This window comes from Meles meles, chromosome 14 (genome assembly GCF_922984935.1).
Source record: "Meles meles chromosome 14, mMelMel3.1 paternal haplotype, whole genome shotgun sequence".
NCBI lineage: Eukaryota > Metazoa > Chordata > Mammalia > Carnivora > Mustelidae > Meles > Meles meles.
The window spans coordinates 4259836-4285038 of record NC_060079.1 but is presented as its reverse complement, the minus strand read 5'-3'; the positions used below and the strand labels follow the sequence as shown (position 1 = coordinate 4285038).

The window sequence follows — 25203 nt, the reverse complement described above, 5'->3', positions numbered from 1 at the left end:
ATGAAGATAACAGTCAATGTTGGCAAATGAGATTGGCACACTTTATACATGATCTTGCTGTTCTACAGTCTTTCTGGAAAGCCACTGGCAATATGCATCACGATCTTTATTTTTTTTTTTTAAGATTTTATTTATTTATTTGACAGAGATCACAAGTAGGTAGAGAGGCAGGCAGAGAGAGGGGGAAGCAGGCTCCCTGCCGAGCAAAGAGGCCCACGCAGGGCTCGATCCCAGGACCCCCGAGACCATGACCGAGCCAAAGGCAGAGGCTCTAACCTACTGAGCCACCCAGGTGCCCCGCATCACGATCTTTAAATGTTAAGAGTTTTTAGCTCTAAATTCTGTTTATGCATGTAAATTCAATATTTCATCTCTGGGTAATGGGGCCGAGTTATTTTTCTTTTGTGTTTTGAAAATGTTCTATTAAATATATACCTAGCAGTTACTATTTCTAGACTACACAGAAACTGAAATACAAGTCACAGTCCTTATTGGGTATGATTTTGGACAAGTTTCTTAAATATGTCCTCACATGTAAAATAGCCCCAGGTGATAGGATTGTTGAATTTGGTAACACCTATGTTCTTTAAAATTCTTTAAAAGGTAATTTGAAACAATAAACATCTTCAACTGGTGGACTGTAAGGTTTATTAATTACATCCCAGAAAGGTTTGTGTTTTGTTTTTTTTTCTTTCTTTAAAGATTTTATTTATTTATTTGACAGAGAGAGATCACAAGTAGGCAGAGAGGCAGGCAGAGAGAGAGGAGGAAGCAGGCTCCCTGCTGAGCAGAGAGCCCGATGCGGGGCTCGATCTCAGGACCCTGAGATCATGACCTGAGCCGAAGGCAGCGGCTTAATCCACTGAGCCACCCAGGCGCCCCCCCAGAAAGGTTTTTTTTAAATTTTTAAAAAATTTTTAAGTATTTATTTGAGGTAGGGGGAGGGGCAGAGAGAGAGAATCGTAAGAAGCGCTGGCTCCCACCCCCTGCCGCCCAGCATGAAGCCCTATGCAGGGCTGGATCTCACCACCGCAGGGGAAACCACAAGTTAGAGGGGCTTAACTGATTGTGACACCCAGGTACCTCAGAAGAGATTTTTTTTTTTAAAGATTTTATCCATTTATTTGACAGAGAGAGATCACAAGTAGGCAGAGAGAGAGGGAAGCAGGCACCCTGCCGAGCAGAGAGCCCGACGCGGGACTCGATCCCAGGACTCTGAGACCACGACCCGAGCCGAAGGCAGCGGCCCAAACCACCGAGCCACCCAGGCGCCCCAGAAGAGATTTTTATATTTTATTATTTTTTAAAGGTTTTATTTGACAGAGAAAAAGAGAGAGCACAAGCAGGGAGCTTGATCCAGGGCTCAATCCCAGGATGCTGGGATCATGACGGGAGCTGAAGGTAAACGCTTAGGGACTGGGCCACCCAGGCGCCACAAAATGTTTTTAAAATACAACTTCATGTAGCAATTCTGGTGAGTTCCTTTTACTTCATTTAAGTATCTTTTAGTAGCAATCCCAGAAGAAAATGCTATTTTGAGGAGTATGTTTAACCAAAAAAACCTTTTTTCCCACTTATGTTTAGGCAATTATTCTTCGTAAGAAAGGTAAGGCCCCATCAAGGACCTCATACTTAAACATAGATTCCAAACCATAGTTTTTTGTTTTTTGTTTTTTTTGGAAGCTTCCATCCAGAATACATTCTATACCCTCTGTGACTTAGGACATCTATCTTCCCATCAGGGTGACGGAGAAGGAAACACTGTCACAGAGACTGAACTGTGAAGTTTTATTAAAGAGTGTGGAGCCCCAGATATCCTATATGCAGACCACTATACTCATGCTTGCTGTTCAGTAAGACGGGTCCAAAGATCATTTTCCCCCTTCTTCGGTTCCAGAATCAGTCGGGAGGTGGCAGCCCTGTGACTGCCTCCGGGTCAGGACCACTTCTTGCAGACATTGAGATGGTCGAGCTGGTCTACCACAAATCTGTGTGGGGGGAACTTGGACATGCTGGCCGCCTTGATGGCCTCGAAGGCCGCCGCCCTGCGCTCCGCGGCGTGGCCGTACTCCTGCTCCGCGGTGAGGTAGGGCATGCTCAGCCAGTAATGGTTCTCCGCCTCTATCTCCAGGCGACGGATCATGTTCTGCTTCGCCTGGGAAGACACGGTCCGCGGCCGCCGGTGCTTCCCAATCCACTGTCTGCCAGGAATGCGGTTGCGGCGGAGGAGGGCGGTCAGGAACATGGTACCTGCTGAGACGGCAGGAGCCGCACAAACGCTGACGACGCGTTTGGCCGCGGGAAGAAGCAAGGCGAGCGCAAAACCGGCTCTGTTGCCACTCGGCCAACCCCGACAACCACACCGCACCCCATACAAAGCGGGGACCCCAGCTAGGCGCGACAGGGAAAAGAAGGGGACTCGTGAAAGAACCAAATACGCCAGCCAACTCACCGGTTGCGACCCTCAGAAGGCCACACGGGACCTCCCGTCCTCCGCACGCTGGCGGACACGACCCCGGAAGCGCGCCCGTCCCTCGGAACGGCCTTGCCCCCTTCTCGCGAGACTTCAGCTCTCGCGAGAGAGGACTTGAGCGACTCCGCGGACACAGGGACGCTTCCGGCGCAAAGAGATTCAAACTAGTGGCGGGCGCAAGCGGAGTGGTGGCATCTCCCGGCGTCTAGTGTACCGCGGAGGAGTCCTTACCCATGGATCCGATCCGAAGCTTCCACGCGAAGCTACGGTCCCTGGCCATCACCCTAGACAGCGAGACGGCTCGGCTGCAGCGAGCACTGGACGGAGAGGAGAGCGGTGAGTGAAGTGGGCGGGCCTCGGGGAGATCGCAGCTACTACGACCCGCTCGGCCGCCCCAGCCGTCCAGGAGTGCGGCATTTGAAAAGGACCTTAAGGGGCGCCTGGGTGGCTCAGTGGGTTAAGCCGCTGCCTTCGGCTCAGGTCATGATCTCAGGGTCCTGGGAGCGAGTCCCGCATCGGGCTCTCTGCTCAGCAGGGAGCCTGCTTCCCTTCCTCTCTCTCTGCCTGCCTCTCTGCCTACTTGTGATCTCTATCAAATAAATAAACAAAATCTTTAAAAGAAAAAAAAAAAGAAAAGGACCTTAACAAGTGAAAACGCACACTCTTGCAGAAAGAGATACGGAATGGGGGGGTACACTTATAAAAATGCTCAATGTTTGTCGTTAGCAGAGTTCCGAGGTGACAAGTGTCACCTTTTCATTATTTATTCTTATGCGCCCCTCAAGTATGTTGTGGCTGTTTCCACTTTTATGTACGACTACGTTTGCTCTCCTCAAATAATGAAATAGCGCTATTACTGTATTGCGAAGAGAAACAGCATAGACTAAGAATGTAAATTGACAGATTGAGCTCATAATGCATACATGATGTGCTTTCAAGTCACATATAATGGGTATTTATCAATAAAAATACAATATAATAAAACAAAATGCATTTATTTAGCAGGGTCCTTTACATGCACAGTGACTTTGTCTCACCCAAATTGTCCACAGTTGCAGGAAATGCCCGTGTTTTTCCAGCAAGCAGTATTGCCAACGCAAACACTAGGACTGCTTTTTCCTTTCTCCCTCCCTTCCTCTACACCCAATGTGGGGCTCGAATTCAAGACCCAGAGATTGAGAGTCACATGCTCATGAGACTTAGCCAGCCAGGCACCCCTGATACTGATAAAGAATACTGCTCTTTAAAAAAATAAATACAGCAGAATTCTTCACCACTAATCTTTATGCTAGAAGTTTTAAAATTGTTTCATTCAGATTTTGAGATTATTTTATAAATGTCATAATTGTTATTTGCCTTAAAATATTGCACTCTGGGAGCGCCTGGGTGGCTCAGTGGGTTAAAGCCTCTGCCTTCCGCTCAGGTCATGATCCCAGGGTTCTGGGATTGAGCCCCGCATCAGGCTCTCTGCTCAGCGGGGAGCCTGCTTCCTCCTCTCTCTCTCTGCCTGCCTCTCTGCCTACTTGTAATCTCTGTCTGTCAAATAAATAAATATTTAAAAAAATATATTGGGGCACCTGGGTGGCTCAGTGGTTTAAGCTGCTGCCTTCGGCTCAGGTCATGATCTCAGGGTCCTGGGATCGAGTCCCATGTCCGGCTCTCTGCTCTGAAGGGAGCCTGCTTCCCTCTCACTCTCTCTGCCTGCCTCTCTGCCTACTTGTGATCTCTCTCTGTCAAATAAATAAATAAAATCTTTAAAAAAAAAAATAAAAAAAATATTGCACTCTGTAGACACAGACTCCTTTTACTTTAGTTATATTATGAATAGTGTTCCAGCTATTTAAAAATATTTGTTCTTTTGACTATAAAACAATACACGTACATGGCAAAAAATTTGAGATATATATGCAAAAGTAGAAAGAGGAAAATAAATATTTCCTATAATTCAACCACTTAAAGACACCACTATTAGTATTTTATTATTTTTTGTTTTCTCTCTCCTCTCTCTCTCTTTTTGTTGTTGTTGTTATTGTTATTGTTGTTGAGCTCTATGCCTGATGTGGGGCTTGAACTCATGACCCTGAGATCAAGAGTCACATACTCAAGGGTCTTGAGCCAGCTAGGTGACTTTTTGGATTCTTGAGATATAGCTGAATTGCTTTCCACAAAGCTTGTGCCAATTTACCCTCTTACCAGCATATTAACTGTGTACAGACATTTTGCATTTTCGTCTGGTTTTATAAGAAAAAGTTGGAATGATTTTTCTATTTGCAGCCAGCATGTATTACAGAAAATATGGAATTGTGATAGAGAAAATGATCACCAAAAACTCTCACCTATTATGATCACAGTGATGAGTCAGCATGGAGTCTGCTAGGGATTCTCTCTCACTCTGCTCCTTCCCTCTGCGCATGCTCTCTCTCTAAAATAAATCTTTAAAGAAATAAAAGGTACAATTCAATGGTATATACTCCCAGAGTTGTGCAACCATTATAGTAAGTTTAGATTTTCATCACCCTCAAAAGAAACTCTCTTGCTTGTTAATATCCACTCCCCATAGTCCCACGTCCACCTACCACACTAGCTTTATGCAAAAACTAATCTGTTTTCTGTCTGTATAAATTTGCCTATTCTGGATATTTCAGATAAAACAAATCATACAATTTGTGGGCTTTTGTGATTGACTTATTTTAGCATAATGTTGTAAGGTTTATTCATGTCATAAGCATGTATCAGTACCTCATTCCATTTTATTGCTGAATAATATTCCATTGTATGGCTATACCATCCCACTGTGTTTATTTATCAGTTCATGGACATTTGGGTTGTTTCCACTTTGTAGCTATTATGAATGTATGTAAACATCTATGAGTGAGTTTTTGGGTGAACACAATGTTTTCAGTTCTCTTTGCTATGTGATTCAAAGTAGAATTGCTGGGTCATATGATAACCCTATATTTATCTTTTTGAAGAGCTGCCAAATTGTTTTCCAAAGTGGATACATGATTGTACATTTCCACCAGAATGAAGGTTGCAGTTTCTCCACATCCTCATTTATTATTATTGGTCTTTTTGAATATAGTCATTCTAGTGGGTATGAAGTATTACCATTGTGTTGACTTGCACTTCTGAAATGAAAATTGGTCAGCTTTTAGCAATAAAGGGAGATCTTCAAAGGAGGTGTGTTTTAGAAAGAAAAATATAATTATTTTAAAAACTGCTTTTACATGATGTATATTATACATACTGCAACTGATTACTAAGGTGACAGTACTGGGTGAAGGATGTCTTTTCAGTAAATGGTGTCAGGCTAGTTGGACACTCATATGGAAAATAAGAATGGATCTTGATCCTTACCTCTTGCTATATAAAAAAATCAATTAGATTGTATTGTAGCTTGTAGCTACAGGTAGATTGTAGCTCTGAATGCAAAAGGCAAACAATAAAGTACTTAGAAGAAAATGTAAGTGTTGTCATTGGCAAAGATTTTAAAACTAGGAACCAGAAGGTTCTCACCATAGAAAAATTGCTAAGTCAGATTACATTTTCTCCTTCTCCCTCCCTTCTTCCCTTCTTCCTTCTTGATCTGAGTACTGATTATGTAGGGTATGTTTGCTTTCAAAATTCATGAAGCTATATACTTATGATTTTTGTACTTTATGTACGTTATAATTTCATAAATTTTAAAAGAAAGGCCTTAACATTTTTTTGGGGTAATTGACAGATAAATTATGAGTAAATATTGACAAGGATTTTATGATTCTGGGAAACAACACTAAATTATATTTTCTATTTTGCGCTTTTTCCTTTCTCGATTCATATTGAAGACTGTGAAGATTATCCAATGAGAATTTTATATGACCTTCATTCAGAAGTCCAGACTCTAAAGGTATAAATTCTGCAATATTAATGTATCATCTTTGTGTCATAATTTTAAAAATCTAAATAGACTTAGTCAAAAGACAGAAATTATCATGTACTTTTTTCCTTATAAAAGGATGATGTCAGTATTCTTCTTGATCAAGCAAGTTTGGAAAGTCAAGAAAGCATTGGTTTCATAAAGGCAACAAAAGTACTGATGAAAAAAAATTCAGTGGATATCATGAAAATAAGAGAGTTTTTCCAGAAGTATGGATATAATCCACGTGCCAAGAAAGATTCAGGTGTGGACAACTTGTATTTTACGGTATTTGTTTACTATTAAAGAAGGAAGCCTGCACGATTAAATATGACTACTCTGGGCTTGGCCATGCTTTCTGGTTCTAGTTCTGCCATTATGACCATCATGTATGATCATCATTTATTCATCACCGTGGTGGATGCAGTGCTGATTGGTGGTGTAAGACAAAGACAGTCCTTGCTCTCCTTCCCAAAGTCTAGGTAAAAGAAGAGTACAAGATATAAATCTACATGATTTTAGGATAGTTGGTTTCTAGTCAGCTTTGCCAGTAAATAGCTGAGAGACTAATCTTAAAGCATGCTATTTCCTTTTTCTTCTCAATTTTCTCTTCTGTAGAATGAGAAATTTGGGGCATTATAAATTGAAAAGGCCTTTTTAAGTTCTACAGTTTTAATGAAGGTTAGTATAGCATGGTGGTTTAGAATTTCACCCACAATCTGAATGCAAATCTCTATTTCCGTCATTTATTAGCTGTATTGTCTTTGACCAGTTACTGAGCGTCTCATCTGTAAAGTGGAGATGTTTAATAGTATCTACCTCTGAGGTTGTATAAGGATTGAATGAGATAAAATTTGTTTAGAACAGTACCTGGCGTGTTCATCACCCAGTGTTAAGTACTGTTAGGCCCATACCTATGAATGACAATTTCAGTATGCTTCATTGTCTTTGTTTCTGTGAAGAGAATGATCTTTGTACATAAGTAAACCATTAATTAAGTTCAGCGAATGTATACTGAGGATATGTGTGGAGGGTAAATCGAACAGTCTGCGTGGTACAGTGGAAGAAGTTAGTTGACTTACTTGTGAACGAGCTCTGGATTGAAGTACGGGCTCCACCAGTGACTACATGTGTGTGACCCTGGATAGTTTCTCTGAGTTGCTTTTTCCTTGCTTGCGAAGTGGGAATGATAATACCTCCCAAAAGGCACTGATATGGTGATGATTTTATTAATCTCATCAGTGATAACCTTGTGATAAATATAAGAATAGGTTTTTGGTAGCTTTTATAACATTTCTCCAAATTAACAGAAAGCACAATGCCTAAACAGAAAGTAAATCAGCAGCTCTTCAGGGGCCAAAAGTCAAGAAACCAAAGTCTGTAACTTTTTTTTTTTGCGGGGGGGGGGGGGGGGGGGGGCATGGTACATACTCCATATTTAACACATCCTTGTTTATCATGCATACAAAAATAGTACCCTATCCTAGTTCATTTCCTATTACCAGTCAAAACAAAGAAAATCCTATCTTTTTAAAGAAAAAAATGTGCTCCTCTTCACTTCCTCCAGTCTGTTGGATCTCTTAGCTGGACCAGGAAATGTATAGCCTAAATTTATCCCTTTTCTATTCCTTTGGATCCAAAGAATTCTGGGACGGATCTGTACCAATGTCTGAAAGACGCTGTTTTATTTTTATTTTTTTTAAGATTTTATTTATTTATTTGATAGGCAGAGATCACAAGTAGGCAGAGAGGCAGGCAGAGAGGGAGGGAGGAAGCAGGCTCCCTGCTGAGCAGAGAGCCTGATGCGGTGCTTGATCCCAGGACCCTGAGATCATGACCTGAGCCGAATGCAGAGGCTTTAAACCCACTGAGCCATCCAGGTGCCCCTGAAAGACCCCACTTTAACTACAGACATTCCTTTAAAAGATGAAGTGAAGAAAAACAAAAAGGTCATTATCAGATTTGCAAAAATATGTTCCAATTCATAACAAGAAAAGTACGAATACTTTATTCTTAAAAAGAATGCAACAGGGGTGCCTGGATAGCTCAGTTGGTTGAGCGGCTGCCTTTGGTTCAGATCATGATCCCAGGTCTGGGAACGAGCCCCGTATCGGTCTCCCTACTCCGAGGGAAGCCTGCTTCTCCCTCTCCCTGCTGCTCTGCCTACTTGTGCTGTCTATCTCTCTGTCAAATAAATAAATAAAATCTTTAAAAAAAAAATAAAAAGAATGCAACAAATTATGGAGAAACTTTTTCCCATTTCTTTCAATTTGTGCAGTTGTTACAATTCATATTTCCAATTTGGCAACCAAATGTTATCTATTCAAGGTCATCTAAAATAGATCTTTGTATGAACTCCCTACCTCCTTGTTCTTAAACAAATGGTAGTGTTTGGAATCAAAAGATGTGGGTTCAGGTCTTGCTCTTTAAATTTTTTTTTTTTTAAAGATTTATTTGACAGAGAGAGATCACGAGTAAGCAGAGAGGCAGGCAGAGACAAAGGAGGAAGCAGGCTCCCTGCTGAGCAGAGAGCCTGATGTGGGGCTCGATCCCAGGACCCTGAGATCATGACCTGAGCTCAAGGCAGAGGCTTAACCCACTGAGCCACCCAGGTGCCCCCTTGCTCTTTAAATTTTAATCAGCTGAGTGTTTTCCAGAATGTTGTGTTTTCCAGAACCTTTACCTATAAAAGCAAGGAAAAAGATCCTAAGATATTTCATGCTTGAAACAATTAATAAAAAAATTAAATGAAGGGGTGCCTGGGTGGCTCAGTGGGTTAAAGCCTCTGCCTTTGGCTCAGGTCATGATCCCAGGGTCCTGGGATCGAGCCCCACATTGGGCTCTCTGCTCAGCGGGGAGCCTGCTTCCCCTCCTCTCTCTCTGCCTGCCTCTCTGCCTACTTGTGATCTCTGTCAAATAAATAAATAAAATCTTTTAAATAAAAAAATTAAATGGAGTGAAACATTCAAACTTCAAACTCTTGTCCCGGCGGGGGTTGGGGGGATGTCTGAACACATTTTTATTTGTCTTCCTTCTTCTCAACTCCTCCATTTTTCTTCCTTTCTGGTACCCTTTCTAATTACTGGTTCATTTTCTTCTCCACTGCATGCTACACATTTTACATCTGTCCTGCCTTTTCTTACACCTGTCCCATTCTCCATACCTTGTTATCTCACTGAAGCCCTGTCCTTTTTTAAGTTAATCTCTGCCCAGATCCTGGCCAAATCCAGTTATCTTCTTTCTGGTTATCCTCTTTGACTTTCTGTTGTCTTGCCCTAAAACCTGTTATTTCTCCTTCTTAATCTTTCTTGGCATCATAGTGCTATCTCAGACCTTTTAACTGCCACTTGGGTCCCACACCAAATTCATTAACCATTAATGTGCGTGGGGCACCTGGGTGGCTCAGTGGGTTAAAGCCTCTGCCTTCGGTTCGGGTCATGATCTCGGGGTCCTGGGATCGAGCCCCGCATCGGGCTCCCTGCTCAGAGGGGAGCCTGCTTCCTCCCTCTCTCTCTGCCTGTCTCTCTGCCTACTTGTGATCTCTGTCTGTCAAGTAAATAAATAAAATCTTAAAAAAAAAACCAAAACCATTAATGTATGCAAGGAATTGCAAAGGACTGGGGAAAGGCGGAGTTGTTATTCGGTTCTTTAGTCTGAAATGCTCAGTATGGTGGTTAAGCATATGGGGTCTGGAGCCAGATATAACCTACTCAGGGTTGAGAAACTATATGTCTTTCTAATGCTCTCCTGTCTTTTTCCTCAACCAGACTTTTGTTACATGTGTTCCAGACTGAGGATAAAAATTTACCTTGGTGTAATAGTCTTTCCTTTTTAAGTTAGGCATCTATAAATGAAAAATCTAAAATAATACTATACTTCATGTTAAATCTAGATCACCGTTAATTCCACCATGTGCTTAATGTCATAAAATGGTAAAATGATTCTACAATCTATTAAGAGAGATGGGTAAATCACAGTAACTGAGAAAGTAAGGATATTGGACTTTTATTTGCATTGATTTTTCATCTTTTAACATTTTAGTTTACTTCTTAAATGTCCTCAAAATGGGATATGGCTACACAAGAGGTACATGTCAGAAATTTCCTAAAGGGACAATTGAAATAAAACTTTAGAGACTAAGGAGGGAATCAGGACCTTTGCTGATTTGGGACATTTCAAATAGAGCTGTTTTATATGGTTTTAGTACATGGAATTTTGTGGTTTGATGTTTGACCAAAATATGACCTCCTTGGTTCTTCCTCACAGTGGATGAACAAGAAATCATTGACTCTGAATCAGAGTCCACTAAGCATGAAAATTTTCAAATGCCTGATATGAAGGACAATCTATCTGATCCTGCTATTCCGAGAACTTCTGGTTCTGAGAAGTCTCCACGGAGTCCACAGCTTTCCGATTTTGGACTTGAACGGTACATGATATCCCAAGTTCCACCAAACCCTCCACGGGCAGTAAATGACCATGAGGAAGAGCCAAAAAATTTAACTCCATCTTCTAAACAGTCGCTAGTTAAGGTACTAAAAACTCCAAAATGTGCTCTGAAGATGGATGATTTTGAGTGTGTGACTCCTAAATTAGAACACTTTGGTATCTCTGACTGTACTGCCTGTTTAAATGAAGATTACACAATGGGACTTAAAAATGTGAAGGAGAATAAAAGGTAAGCCACTTTCCTAAGAGGCACATTTTATCTAACTTTCTAAAGCATTCGTATGATTGATTTTTCCTAGAAGAGATACGACATTTCCGACAGTAACTTTCCTTCAAATGCTTCTCAGAAACTTTACATTTCAAACTTCCCTGAATCACCAGTTCCGTGAGTAAAGTGTGAGCTCTTGGATTTCCAGTTAGATGCTATAGGAGTGATTGATAGGGTTTGGCATTTGGAGGGATAGAGATGAGGTAGAGTCAGTAAGAACCTGTGAATGATTTTGCATGGAGATGTGGGGAAAGACTTGGGGATCCAGGATAAATCACAGACTTTGGTTTTGTTACCTGTGATGATCTTGGGAAAACAATGAAGACAGGAAGAAAACCTGCAGCCTCGGTTAAAGGTGGATGTGTTTCCATGTTGATTTAGAGGTCCCTGTAGAGGTGTTCTTGAGTGTAGGTATTTTAATATGAATTGGAAGCTCAGTGACCCATTTTTGTGGAGTGAATAGTGTGGAAGTGGTACTTAAAGAGTTACAATGAAAATGGAAATGCCCCGTATTAAAGCAGCCAAGCAAGAGCTAAAGATAAATCCGGATCACTCGGAACAACGGTAATTATCACTCGGAGCGGTAATTATCACTCGGAACGGTAATTATCACTCGGAAAGGTAATTATCACTCGGAACGGTAATTATTAAAGAAGGCAAGTAAACGTTCAACCTAAGGAGTTAAATGAAAACCTCAAAAAACTTTGTTGTGGGACAAAGAGAAGGGAGTAAACACCAAAGATAAAATGTGATTATAAAAGATTTTTAGAAGAGTAGCATTGATAAATCTAAGAACTGGTTCATACTTAAATGTAAATGCAAATAGCAGAATTAGGAAGGAAGGGCTATATTTATTATTTTTTAATCTATTGGAAATACTATAGGGGATAGTATTGGGAAATTTGGAAAGTTCAGATAATTGAAAATTTTTTAAATACACAGTTATCAAAATCAGCTTGAAATAGAAAACCTGTACAGACCAAAAGAAAAGAAAACCAAAAAAGCTATCAGAGAACTCACTCCAAAAATCTCTGAGCACAGATGGTTTTCTGGATGAATCCTTTCATAATTTCATAGAATATATACATTTCATCTTACATAAAAAGTTACTTTCCTGAGGAGGGGATATACATTGTATTGTGGGTCCCAGCACCTCACCTGGACTCTCCAGATTCATAAAACCTCCATTTTCCATTTCCTCACTAGTAAAATGTATATAACCATGCCCATTGCTGCTTACCACACTGAGTCAGTGGAATAGAGTGGATAACAAAGTTATAAATTGCCTTAAGAATGAGATGCTATAAAAATAATTACCTTTAAGAGGAACTCATTATCAGAGGTCTACAAACTACTGCTGCAGGCCAAATCCAGCCTGCTGCCCATTTTTTGGTAAATAAAGTTTTATTGGAGCATAGACTAAAAAAAATTCTTTTTCTAAAAGTAGAATAAGACAGAAAAATGCTGCAGTTTAGTTTATGAGATTGACATACCCTTGATACTAACCCTGACAAAACACACAAAAGGAAAACATAGCCAATCTAATTTAGAATATGGATGTAAAATCCCAATTAAAATACTCACAAATTGATTTTAGCAGAATATTAGAAATGTAGTGAACAGCTTTCAAATTAAGCTTATCCTAGGAATGCAAAGATAGTTTAATACTTGGAAACTCATAAAATACATTATTTTAACGACTTTATAGAGAACGGATAATCTTAATAGATACCAATAAGGACTTTGACAAAATCTGACACTCATTCCTCATTTAAAATGCTTGGTCAAACTCAAAATAGAATACTTCATTAACATGATAGACTATGAGTATCTCAATAATGAAACTATCTGTCACCATCATTTAATGCCATTCTTGATATCTGGCCAGTAAGAAGTATGTTTAGGCCATGTTTTGTACCTGGGCTACTCAAGAAACTCATCTAAAATTTCAAGAAAGAGACTGATATATTTTATACAGTTATAACCGTGTAAAATAATGTGCTTTCCTTTATTTTATTAAAACATAATTTTGGGGGCACCTGGGTGGCTCAGTCTGTTAAGAGTCTGCCTTCAGCTCAGGTCATGATTCCAGAGTCCCTGGATTGAGCCCTACATCAGGACCCCTGCTCAGTGGGGAGTGTGTTTCTCCCTCTCTCTCTGCTTCTCCCCTGGGTCTTGCTCTCTCTCTCAAATAAATAAATAAAATCTTAAAAAAATTTCTAAACAAGGTGGAAAAACAAAATAAAATACCAACATCAGTGATAGGTAAAAAGGTCTATGTGATAAAAACTGTAAGACATTTCTGAATTATATAAAGGGGAAATTAGGGAATGTAGTGTTTTTCTTCATCTGAATAGATGGACTGAATATTGCTAAGATGTTTAATCACAACAAATTAACTTACTGATGTCATGCATTTACAACAAAGCCTCAATAGGATTTTTTAAGGAGAAAGGGATATTTGATAAAATGATTCTAAAATTTATGTGGAAGAATAGGGGCACCTGGGTGGCTCAGTTGTTAAGCAACTGCCTTCAGCTCAGGTCATGATCCCAGGGTCCTGGGATGGAGACCCACATTGGGCTCCCTACTTGGCGGGAGGCCTGCTTCTCCCTCTCCCACTCCTCCTGCTTGTGTTCCCTCTCTCACTCTCTCTAGCTCTGTCAAATAAATAAATAAAATCTTTTTAAAAAATTATTTGGAAGAATAGAAAGTAGGAGTAGCTTAAAAAAATAAAGAAAAATAAAAATAATGAGGGAATTTGACCTCCTAATATGAAAATATATAAAGCTATAATAAGTAAAACAGTATAAAACTGTCCCAGAATAGATATGTAACTAGAATAGAACAGCCCAGAAACCAACTCTAAATTTATGTAATTTATATAAGAAGGTGTTTTTGAATAAGAATGTTCAGTAAATTATGCTAGGACAGGGATGCCTGGGTGACTCAGTTAATTAAGTGTCTACCTTTGGCTGGTGGGGGAGTGTCGAGCCCTGCATTGGGCTCCTTGCTCAGTGGGGAACTTGCTTCTCCCTCTGACTGCTGCTTCCCAGCTTATTCTCTCTTTCTCTCTCTCTGACAAATAAAATCTTTAAAAAAAATTTTTGCTAGGACAATTGGTTAAGTGAACCAGCTTGTAATACTTGATGACACTCCTCTTTATAACTATACTTCAGACATCTGGGTAATTGACCGGAATACCCTTAGTAATACCTTAGTAACTAGATGACAGGATAAGTCTTTTTAGTCCAAAAAAATGAAAAGTTCTTAATCTATGTGTGGTTATGATTGCAAAATTCCACTTCATGGTTTTGAAACCATGAGCTATATAATTCCTATGTTTGAACTAATGAGTTAAACTTGTGGCTTGCCCTTAAGTCAGAGTTTCTTTTCTTTTTTTTTTAGATTTTATTTATTTATTTGACAGAGAGAAAGCACAAGTAGGCAGAGGGAGAAAGAGAACCAGGCACCTCACTGAGCAGGGAGTCTGATGCGGGACTCGATCATGACCTGGGATTATGATCTGAGCCCCTTAACCGACTGAGCCACCCAGGCATCCCAGGTCAGAGTTTCTTAACCTGCTTCTAAGTCACACCTGTCAATACAAAATGGTGTATAACCTTTTTTGACCCACGGGTATACATTAATTTAAAAAAAAAAAGATTAGTTCCATGGGACTTCTGTTCCGTAAAACAGAACTGAATGTTTGTCCATACTTGATGATATATAGTAAGATTGATTTTTTTCCCCAGAGGCTCAATATTAACTTTTTTTAAACTTATAATTTCCCTATGATTCACACCAGGGAAGAGGCCACAGAACCAGAACCAATGACCAGTGATAATTTCTTTGTCACTCCTGGCCTCCAGCAGTTGAAAAAAAATGGTAAGTATAACAATCACATTACTTCTCAGCTATCCTCTTTCTAGATTATGTTTGTGCAGAAATGGTTCTGTATCTGCATCTTTTCAGTTCATAACATTGAATTATGTAAAGTGTCATCCCATCAGGTGCAACATGATTTCATACTGTAGAAAGATAGAATTCTCTGGTGTGTTTTCATATTTTTCCTGATTATAGTCAGTATCTCAGCTTGTTGTTTTTAACAAGTTTACTAAAATAATATATTTTATAATTAAATAATATATTTAGTAAAATAATATTTTACTAAAATAATAATATATATATGTATATATATATATATATTCAGTCACCAAACTTTTGATACAGAGCCAATAGTACCTTTTTAAAAAATATTTTATTTATTTATTTTAGAGGGGAGGAGCAATAGGAGAGGGAGAGAAATTTAAGTAACTCCACGCAGAGTTCAAAGCGGGATTTGGGGCTTGATCTCACAACCCTGAGATCACAACCCAGTTATTATGACCTGAGCAAAACCAAGAGTCGGATGCTTAAGTGACTGCGCCATCCAGCTGCCCTCAGTAGTACCTTTTTAAAATTTAGCATCAGCCTAATGATTAGAATTCTACATTATTTTTCTTATATAAACCACACTCAGAATACATTAGCTACCATTTCAAATTCTGTTTGTTTTTTTTTTCCATTTTATTTATTTTTTCAGCGTAACAGTATTCATTGTTTTTGCACAACACCCAGTGCTCCATGCAATACGTGCCCTCCCCATTACCCACCACCTGTTCCCCCAAGCTCCCACCCCTGACCCTTCAAAACCCTCAGGTTGTTTTTCAGAGTCCATAGTCTCTTATGGTTCACCTCCCCTTCCAATTTATTATATGTTTATCAAATTCTGTTTTTTTAAAATACTACAAGATCTGAAAGAAAATTTTCATGTAGTGTTTTCGTATTTGTCCCACGAAACATGAAAACATTAGTTTTCACAAAAAATGTAAAAAATTCTAGAGTTTGTGATTTTTTTTTTATTTACAATTGTCTATATAAACTTATTGGCATATTTTTTGAAGTAACTTGTCTTCATCAGGTCTTTCCAAATTTATAAACATATTTTGAGAAAAATTCTCTTTTTGTACTAATTTCACTGACATGTTATTAAATTCAGTTAAATGTTATTAAATTATTAAATATGAAATGGTTATTACATATGTTATTAAATTATCAGGTACTTCTGGCATATACAGAAGTGAAAAAATACAAATGACTTCTAGTAAACTTAGACCTCAGCTTGTTGGAAAGAGCCTGCCTATACCAAAGAGAGGGAGAGAGTGGACCCCCACCTCGTACAGACCCAGAATTAATTCCCAGTGGAGGCAAACTTTTAGAAAATGATGAAGGAGGGGAATATCTGTGTAACTTCTGAAGTGGGATGGATTTTTAAAGAACAGCTTCCTGACTGAAAGTCTTCAGTAACCACAGGCAGTGTATTTTGTGAAAGGAATGGCAAGCTCGGGTTTATCCACTAGTACTTTGGTTAAGTGGAGGCTTGTTAAGAGAGTTTCTGTTGTATTTTTAGCTTGACCCTGTTCTTAGACCACAAAAGTACCATTATTGCAGTCCATACCTGGGAAAGTTTAGTAACTTGTTTACCATTTTCTTTACTTTTGCTTCTGGGTTTAGTTTTCTTCTTGTTAAAGCACATCCATCAGCACTTCTATCAGAGATGTTATTTCTAGTCTGCGAGAAGTCATCTCTGGTTTTGTGTCTGAAGACGTCTTTTTATTTTTCTTTCTCATTCATTCATTTTTTTAACAACAATTTAACTGGTTATAGACAATAGGTTGACAGCTGACTTTCTTCAATATTTTATAAAGAAATTATTTCATTGTCATCTGGTGTCCATTGCTGATAAGCAGAATGCTGTGGGTCTGATTCGCTTTTGTTTGTAGATTGTTGGTCTTTTCTTCCTGGTAGTAAGATTTTTGTCAATATCTTTGACATTCTACATTTCTCTATAATTTTAAAATACTTTTTTTAAAATCTATTATGCTTAGAATTTGGTATGATATTCGAACTAAGGACCCACGTCATTAATTTTGGAAAATACTCTGAGATTATCTCTTTTTTTTTTTAATTTTTATTTTATTTTTTTTTTTATTTATTTGACAGAGAGAAATCACAACTAGGCAGAGAGGCAGGCAGAGAGAGAGAGGAGGAAGCAGGCTCCCCGTGGAGCAGAGAGCCCGACATGGGGCTCGATCCCAGGACTCCGGGATCATGACCTGAGCCAAAGGCAGAGGCTTTAACCCACTGAGCCACTCAGGCGCCCCTGAGATTATCTCTTTAACAAAATTACTTCTCCCCTAATTCCTCAATTTTTTTTCTCCTGGGTTTCCTGTACACTGTATTTTAGAATGTTATTCTTCAGTCTCTTTGGTTTGTTAACTTCCCTTGGATATTTTACTTCCTTTTGTCTCTGCTACTTTGTGCTTTAGTTAGAACTTTCTTCCATTTTGCTATTTTTCTCTTACCCTGAGTCTAAATTATTATTTTAATCTACTGAATTTTTACTCTGGTGATATTTTCTGTTTTATACATTTTTCTTTCAAATGTGACTGTTCTTTTTCCGTTCCATAATACTGTTCTCTTGCCTCGTAATTTCTGTGCCTTCCCTTATCTCTTTGAATATTTTAAATCTATGTATCTGGAAGACTGTTTAAAGTGTTAATACTTCTCTTTATTGCTCTGTTCTTTCCTGTGAACTCCTCTTCAGGTGACACTGTTTTCAGTGGAAGTTCTGGGAGCCACAGGTTGTCCTGTGGAGCTGTTTCATGCTCACCCCAGCCACGGCCCCACGGTTTACCAGTTGCACACAGGTTATTAGGTGAACTGCTGGATTCAGGATGCCTGCACTGGACTCCTAGGGTGAACTTAGAACCCCACAATGCTGTGCTAGGGAGAGTTGGTATTCTGATTTTCAGACTTTTCTGAAGACTTAACCCTTAGCCTGGCTGACTTCATCCTGTTCCACTGGAGCTGGCGCCTGTGGGCAGGTATTTTCCAGTTTCTGCTTCACATACCTCACTGCTCTTCCAGGCTCTTGGCTTGATACACCATGCTCTGTTGCAGTGCCTCCTACGTTGGCGCCTGTGCCCTTAACTTCGGTCTGTGCTGGTCTTAGAATCCCAGGTGTTTGGGTGTGTACTTGGACATTTCAGATTAGGTAGATGTTAGCATCTTACTGAATTTGCTCCAGATCTTCATCTTCGTGTTATACCTAAAGCTAAATCCTCACTCTGTTACTCTCCTTCCCTTCCTACCCTAAAGTGATGATTATGTTTGAAAATTTCATTTAAGTTGCAGCATCCAGTTTGTGTTCTTCTGCCAAGTGCTCTTTTCACTCAATTCGTGAAATCCAGTTCATCCATTTTAATTGTTGACTGTTGTATGAATAAGCTGTATTTTATTTATTTACTTGCTTCTTAAGGAGTAGTTGTTTTTTACTATTACAGGCAGTGCTCTGACAAAATTGTGCTCTGTTGAAATTGTGCCTTGTACACGTGTATTACGCACGTTAGGAGTGGAGCCTCTAAATCAGATGGGATGCACACCTTCTCCTATTCTAGAAAATCCTAACTTGCCACTTGAGAGTGGCTGTCCTGATTCTCACCAGCAGTGTTTACATTTCTGTTTCTCCATCTTTTCCGGCATTTGATGATTTTTAGACTTCATAAATTTTTGCCAGTCTTGTCATTTTTCTAACATTTACTTTTTCTCTTTGATTTTTTTTAAAGGTTTATTCATTTATTTGAGAGAGAGAGAGACTGTGTGTTTGTGCAGGGGGAGGGGCAAAGGGAGAGAATATTGAAGCAGACTCCCCGCTAAGTGCAGAGCTTGATCTCACAACCCATGGATCATGACTTGAGCCAAACCAAGGGTTAACCAACTGAGCCACCCAGGGGCCCCTCATTGTTGTTGTTGTTTTTTTTTAAAGATTTCTTTCATGATACTATATATGGTAGAGGTATTAAATGTCTGTATACCCGTGATTCTGTTCCTGGGATCTCTCTAAAAGTTCTGAGTCAATTACTGCTTTAGAAAAACCCAGTTGAAATCTTAGAAGGCACATCTCCTTGCCCTCTTTCTCCTCCTTTTTCTTCTTCAGAAATTTTATTTTCTCCATAAAGATCATACAGATTTTAATAGAGTCACATGCAGGTGTTGTGTCTTCTTTGTTGTTGTAAAAAAAAATCTTAAGATTTTATTTATTTATTTGAGAGAGAGAGGGCGAGTGAGAGTGAGCACACAAGTAGTGGAAGAGAGAGAAGCAAGCTCTCCACTGAGCAGGGACCCCAATGCAGAGCTTGATGCCAGGACCCTGGGATCGTGACCTGACCTGAAGGCAGACATTTAACTGACTGAGCCACCCAGATGGTGGCTTTTCTCAAATTATATTTTTAGGGGCGCCTGGGTGGCTCAGTGGGTTAAAGCCTCTGCCTTTCACTCAGGTCATGATCCCAGGGTCCTAGGATCGAGCCCCCGTCGGGCTCTCTGCTTGGCAGGGAGCCTGCTTCCTCCTCTCTCTCTCTCTCCCTACTTATGATCTCTATCTGTCAAATAAATAAAATCTTTAAAAAAAAAAATTATATTTTTAATTGTTTGTTGCTCTTTTGCTAGAACTATTCATTTTTATGTATTACTCTTATACCTTGCAGCCTTGCTGAGGTTTTATTAGGGCTGATGATAACTAGATAAGCAAATAGGAAGTTTTGTTTCTTCCTGTCTAGTCAAGCACACACTATAGCTATTTCTTAAGTTATTAAGAATAAAGTGCACAAATTATATTGACTACGTTTATAACCTAAAGTTGAAATAAACATTTCAACTTTATTTTCACCAAATATATCTTTTCATGCCATTGTTTGTGTCTTTTAGATGCTGACTATACAGATTCTCCCTTAGCACCTACATTCTGCACTCCTGGTTTGAAAATTCCTCCTACAAAGAACAATACAGTTTTGGTATGGTTCCATAACCTTGAAAGCTCTAATCTATTTCCTGATGACTCCTATACACTACTGTTTCTAGACTCCAACAGTATGTTTTAAAAACTTAGATTATTGCATGTCAACTATACTTCACTTTTTTTTTTTTTTTTAAGATTTTATTTATTTATTTGACAGACAGAGATCACAAGTAGGCAGAGAGGCGGGCAGAGAGAGAGAGAGGAGGAAGCAGGCTCCCTGCGGAGCAGAGAGCCCGATGCGGGGCTCGATCCCAGGACCCTGAGATCATGACCTGAGCCGAAGGCAGCGGCTTAATCCACTGAGCCACTCAGGCGCCCCTATACTTCACTTTTAAAAAAAACACACGCTTAGATTAATGCAGGCTTTACGAGTATTTTTACTTATTTTTGGAGGGGAGTTTATTTATTTTTATTTTTTTTATTATTTTTTAAAGATTGTATTTATTTGACAGAGAGACACAGGGAGAGAGGGAACACAAGCAGGGGGAGTGGGTGAGGGAGGAGCAGGCTTCCTGCTGAGCAGAGAGCCTGGTGCAGGGCTCGATCCCAGGACCCTGGGATCATGACCTGAGCCGAAGGCAAACACTTAACAACTGAGCCACCCAGGCGCCCTGTCTGGAGGGGAATTTAGCAGTGTATAGCAAAAGCTTTAAAATATTTTCATACACTTTAACCATATCTCAGAATTTATTCTAAGGCACATTGGCATGAAGAATTATAATAATGAAGTTATAGAAGAAAGAACAGCATATTTATAAGAGCAAAGAATGGGAAAAATCTGGATGTCAAGTGGTAATGGAGAAGCGAAATACACTATATGTTTTAAAGAACAATAAGAACATATAAAGAATGTTTTCAAGAAATATTTAATGATGGAAAATGACATGCATATGTATGGATATACAAACGCACAATATACTTTAAGGATAAAGAATAAAAGAATGAAAACTATCAAAATGTGATTTACAGGTGATAGATTTACAGGTGATTTTTTAGGCTTTTTCCAAATATTTCTCAATGAACAAATTTACTCTAAGCATACCTCAACCCTTTTTTTTTTTTTTAATATTTTTTATTTATTTGACAGAGAGAAATCACAACTAGGCAGAGAGGCAGGCAGAGAGAGAGAGAGGAGGAAGCATGCTCCCTGCAGAGCAGAGAGCCCGATGTGGGGCTCGATCCCAGGACTCTGGGATCATGACCTGAGCCGAAGGCAGAGGCTTTAACCCACTGAGCCACCCAGGTGCCCCCTCAACCCTTTTTTAAAGTCGCTGTGAATACTTAAAAGACAGCCAGTGCAGAAGACTGCCCTGTCCAGAAAACTGTAGTGCTGTCCATAAAATGTGACCATACATCTGTGGAGCTAAGTTTTCATTTTTAAAAATTTGATGAATTTAAAATTAAATAGTCCCATGCGGCTTGTTGCTACTGTATTGGACAGTGTTGCTCTAGACCAACCAAATGCGATTCGTATCAGTCGAAGTACCTCTCGGGTTATTGCCTGCTAGCACTTGCCCTTTACAGTTAATCCACTCAAGTTCCAGTGTGGAAGGCGCCGTACTGATGTGACTCTCCCTCTTTATTAACTCTGACCCTAGGGGGATGAGGGGATCTACTGGATTGGTGAGTTTAGTGTAACTTCACGCTAAGCTCCGTCAGAAGGGCCTTCTTGGTCTTGGGAGTGAGGGTGTGTGGAACACTCGTGCTCATCGTGCTGTTACTCTCACCTGGCCCAACTTCGTGTTGCCCGAACTGGTGGGTGAATCAATCTAAATGTGGTTCAGTCAAGCCCGTTTAGTTTTCATATTAAGCTGTAACTCAGCCATTATTAGTAACAAAGGATGGTATTTTGTCCTCCCTATGCCATTTCTTTGTTTTCTCAATTTTCTTTAGTCGATGAAGAACAGGTCATTTTTGTGCTCACTTCTATGTCACTTTCGTGCAACAGAAGTAAAACTGACTCAATTTTTGTTCACTGTATTTTATACCATCATAATTTAATGACTTATTTGTGTTCATAGGGGTGCAGAGATTATCCACTACCAAAAACAAATAGTTTATCAAATGATTTGAAAATGAAAGACTGTACATCATTAGTTTTAAATTCAGACAAGTGTTTTGAGAGTTTTGCGGATCCCTCTTCTCCTGTAATTTCTTCTTATGAGAATCTGCTGAGAACACCTACACCTCCAGAAGTAACTTCCATTCCAGAAGATATTCTCCAGGTTGTTTTTCCATGCTATTTCTTTCTCTGACACATTCTTTTAAAACCTAGATATTTAAAGACCTGAAACTGTATATAAACTGTCTTATTTCTCAGTGGGCTAATGTGCTGTTTTGTGTACTGAGAAGATCTAAATTCTGTGCCCTTCTGAGAGCACCTGGCTGAAGCTCTTCTGAGCTAAGTACAAGCTCATGACTTCATCATACTTTTATGTCCTCACACTGTATTTTGTCTAACTTCATGTTCTGAAATGTATTCTTAGAATATTTTGTAATAATTGTTCAACTGCAGTTGCCATGCTGGCCATTGTTTCCATTGGAGGTATGGCTGGCAAAAATCAGAAATGTCATTTACCCTCCCGTTCTCCAGGGTAGGGTATCCTGAACCACTTAGATCAGTGTTTCTTGAACCCAAGACATCTTGGGCCTCAGTTTGAGAAACACTGATTAAATGTTAGAATATCTGATTCTTTAGCATATCATCATTTACCTCTAGTCCGCTCCTGGTCTGTATACCAGCTGCCAGCTCTGCTAAATAACCACCTGTCATTCCCCCTCCTAATGGAAGTACAGTGCTTGGTGGAATGGCTTAGGCAAGTGGAATTGTTAAGAACCATTCTAGCAACTGACCTAGTTTGGGAGAGCTGTGAGAAGGATGAAAGTACTTGGAAGAATACCTAAATGCCATTAGAGCAGACTCATCCTGCGACAATCAACAAAACAATCTGTTTTCCTGGGCATTATAAGAAGTAGGGTGGGCATCTTCTGTCTTTAAGGAGTTTGCTTGAGTTTCCACTTTACTGTGGTTGATCCTTCTCTTTTTATTTCTACATGGAAGAGGGGAAACCTTTTATTTAATGAAAAAAACCATAGGTGATATTTCAGACTCTTTATAATCTTTAAGAGCTGATGATCTTTTGAGCATGTATCTTGCCTTTTTCCTATATACATTTTCCCTAACAACTTTGTAGAGGCTTAATTTGCTCTGAGGGACGATTTGCTGCTTACTCCTATTAATCTTAGAGTACATTATAAAAGGCTTTAGAAATCAAGCCTCCAAATTCAGTTTCTCATAACTCCATCTTTTCTTTGCTGTTTAACGTCTGTCTGTGCTGCTGAAAAATTATTAGTTTCAAAACCCCGTATCCTTCAGTTTTCCTTGCTTTTCTTGAATGTTTTAAAAGACCTTCTAAATTTGTTTTAATCACTTGATAAAAAGGAGTATGTTTTGTTTCAGATTTTATCAAAATACAACTCAAACCTAGCAACTCCAGTAGCAGTGAAAGCCGTGCCACCCAGCAAAGGGCTCCCCACGAAACACGAAGGACCAAACATCCGAGATGTTGGCAACAAAGAAAACTGGTGAAGGTATGTTACCGTTCTAAAGAAATTACCTGTGTTATTTGAGGAGAACATTTAAAAAATCAACATTCATATGGGGGGGTAGTAAAAAAGTTTTGGCATTTCGCAGCTTAGGTTAACAGCCTCCTCTCTGATACAGAGCTTGTTAACCCTGGAATTCAGACTTCTTCACGAGCAGGTTGGATGACATCATTGGGAACCTATACCCAGTTATTTTATTATTGTTAAAGTATATAGCCACATTATTCTATCATTTGTTTTACTGGTGTCTATTAATTATGCTTGATTTTTTAAAAATTGCATCTTTTTGCAGAAGTTCTAGTGGATCCACCCAGCATAGAAACTGAACAGAAAGTTGAAAGCAGATTGGGACTTTGTTATTCACATTGCCCGACATTTTCCCCCTTCTTAAAAACCAACCCATATTAAAGATGATCATGGACACTGGTGTGATAACATGGTTTTTGTTTGTTTTTTAAGTAGGCTCCATGCCCGGTGTGGGGCTTGAACTCACAACCCTGAGAACAAGAACAGCATACTCTACTGCCTGAGCCAGCCAGGCGCCCCTGTCATGTTTTTTATTGAGATCTGCTTTAGTTTAACCTTGGTCTTAATCAGTTATTCACTTTTCAAAGATCCTTAGTATTTCACTGATTTCACATTTACCCTGCCTAATCTGACAGAATGGCTGAGTGCAAATGATTTAAAATTTTTCAATGTTTGTTACTCGAGCAGGGCCGCCCGGCTCTCACGGTGAGGTGGTGTTGCCGTCGGCTGGAGCTGGGCTTCTTCCCTGACTCTGGCTCTGCCCTTGTCCTGTCTCCTCTCACAACTGCCCCCAGAGCCTTTCACACCGTTTATTTCAGCAGTGCTTTTAAGACTCTCTTGTCTACAAACGACAGCTCAAATAACTTGAGCAAAAGGGAGGAATTTGCAGGTCTGGACAACTGTATAGCAGGTCTCAGAGAGTTGGAAACAGACTCACCTGTCGGGATGCGTGTTTTTTTGGTTTTTACTCCCAGCTATTTACTTCGTGTCAGTTTTATCCTCTCAGATCAGCTCTTTCTGTCACATGTCTGCTGACCTCTCTAAGCGCCCTCTCCAGCCTGGCTACCCAGCAAACCTTGAGCCTCTATCTGGAAGGTTCTGATGACTCATCCTGGGCTGGGTGCCCTTCTGTGGCTTGTTACCTGAGAGCCCAAGAGGCGGGAGACCCTTGCCTCTCGAGCTCTTTGATAGCTTCAGGCTGCCCTGTAGATCGAGCCCAGAATCTTTCCCATTTAAGTATGAGCAGGAAATAGTTCAAAGTTCATGTAAGTGTTATTGGCAAACTCCAGACTACAGCCAAAGGGAAAAGAAGGACCAGGTCTATTGCAGAGAGCAGTTAAAATGTTGAAAAGAAACAGTTTGCAAGTATTGTAACAAGGTGCTTCCAAGGCTTAGGTTTGGGAAATCTATTGCAGTGAAGACTACCCTCTTTTGGGACGCCTGGGTGGCTGTTGGTTAGGTGTCTATCTTCAGCTCAGGTCATGATCCCAGATTCCTGGGATCAAGTCCCATGTTGGGCTCCTCACCAGCAGGGAGCCTGTGTCCCCCCTCTGCCTACTCCTCCCCCTGCTTGTGCTCTG

At 39.8% G+C, this 25203-nt stretch overlaps 2 protein-coding genes across 3 annotated transcripts; one reads left to right on the top strand and one right to left on the bottom strand.

Moving 5' to 3' along the window:
* Positions 1–1774: 1774 nt before the first annotated feature.
* MRPL57 (mitochondrial ribosomal protein L57) lies at positions 1775–2562 on the bottom strand. Of its 2 annotated transcripts, none has more exons than XM_045978571.1 (2): positions 2453–2562; positions 1775–2253 (listed from the first exon to the last, which is right to left on the bottom strand). In XM_045978571.1, exon 2 carries the CDS (start codon positions 2243–2245, stop codon positions 1937–1939), a length of 309 nt encoding a protein of 102 aa, XP_045834527.1. In that variant the 5' UTR covers positions 2246–2253; positions 2453–2562; the 3' UTR covers positions 1775–1936. The 2 variants fall into 2 exon arrangements, with proteins under 2 accessions (XP_045834527.1, XP_045834528.1); XM_045978572.1 differs by having other exon boundaries at positions 1775–2250; positions 2453–2560.
* A 108-nt stretch (positions 2563–2670) lies between these two features.
* SKA3 (spindle and kinetochore associated complex subunit 3) lies at positions 2671–24970 on the top strand. The gene is made up of 9 exons (XM_045978566.1): positions 2671–2809; positions 6301–6362; positions 6471–6636; positions 10638–11049; positions 14897–14976; positions 19900–19985; positions 22012–22215; positions 23451–23581; positions 23889–24970. The coding sequence occupies exons 1-8, from the start codon at positions 2707–2709 to the stop codon at positions 23577–23579; spliced, it is 1242 nt and encodes a 413-aa protein (XP_045834522.1). The 5' UTR covers positions 2671–2706; the 3' UTR covers positions 23580–23581; positions 23889–24970.
* Positions 24971–25203: the final 233 nt, after the last annotated feature.

Coding starts and splice junctions, on each gene's coding strand:
- MRPL57 (XM_045978571.1), bottom strand. CDS start 2,245: ATGTTCCTGACCGCCCTCCTCCGCCGCAACCGCATTCCTGGCAGACAG.
- SKA3 (XM_045978566.1), top strand. CDS start 2,707: ATGGATCCGATCCGAAGCTTCCACGCGAAGCTACGGTCCCTGGCCATC. Junction 6,637..10,637: donor ACGTGCCAAGAAAGATTCAG/GTGTGGACAACT, acceptor TCTTCCTCACAG/TGGATGAACAAGAAATCATT. Junction 19,986..22,011: donor CAAAGAACAATACAGTTTTG/GTATGGTTCCAT, acceptor TTGTGTTCATAG/GGGTGCAGAGATTATCCACT.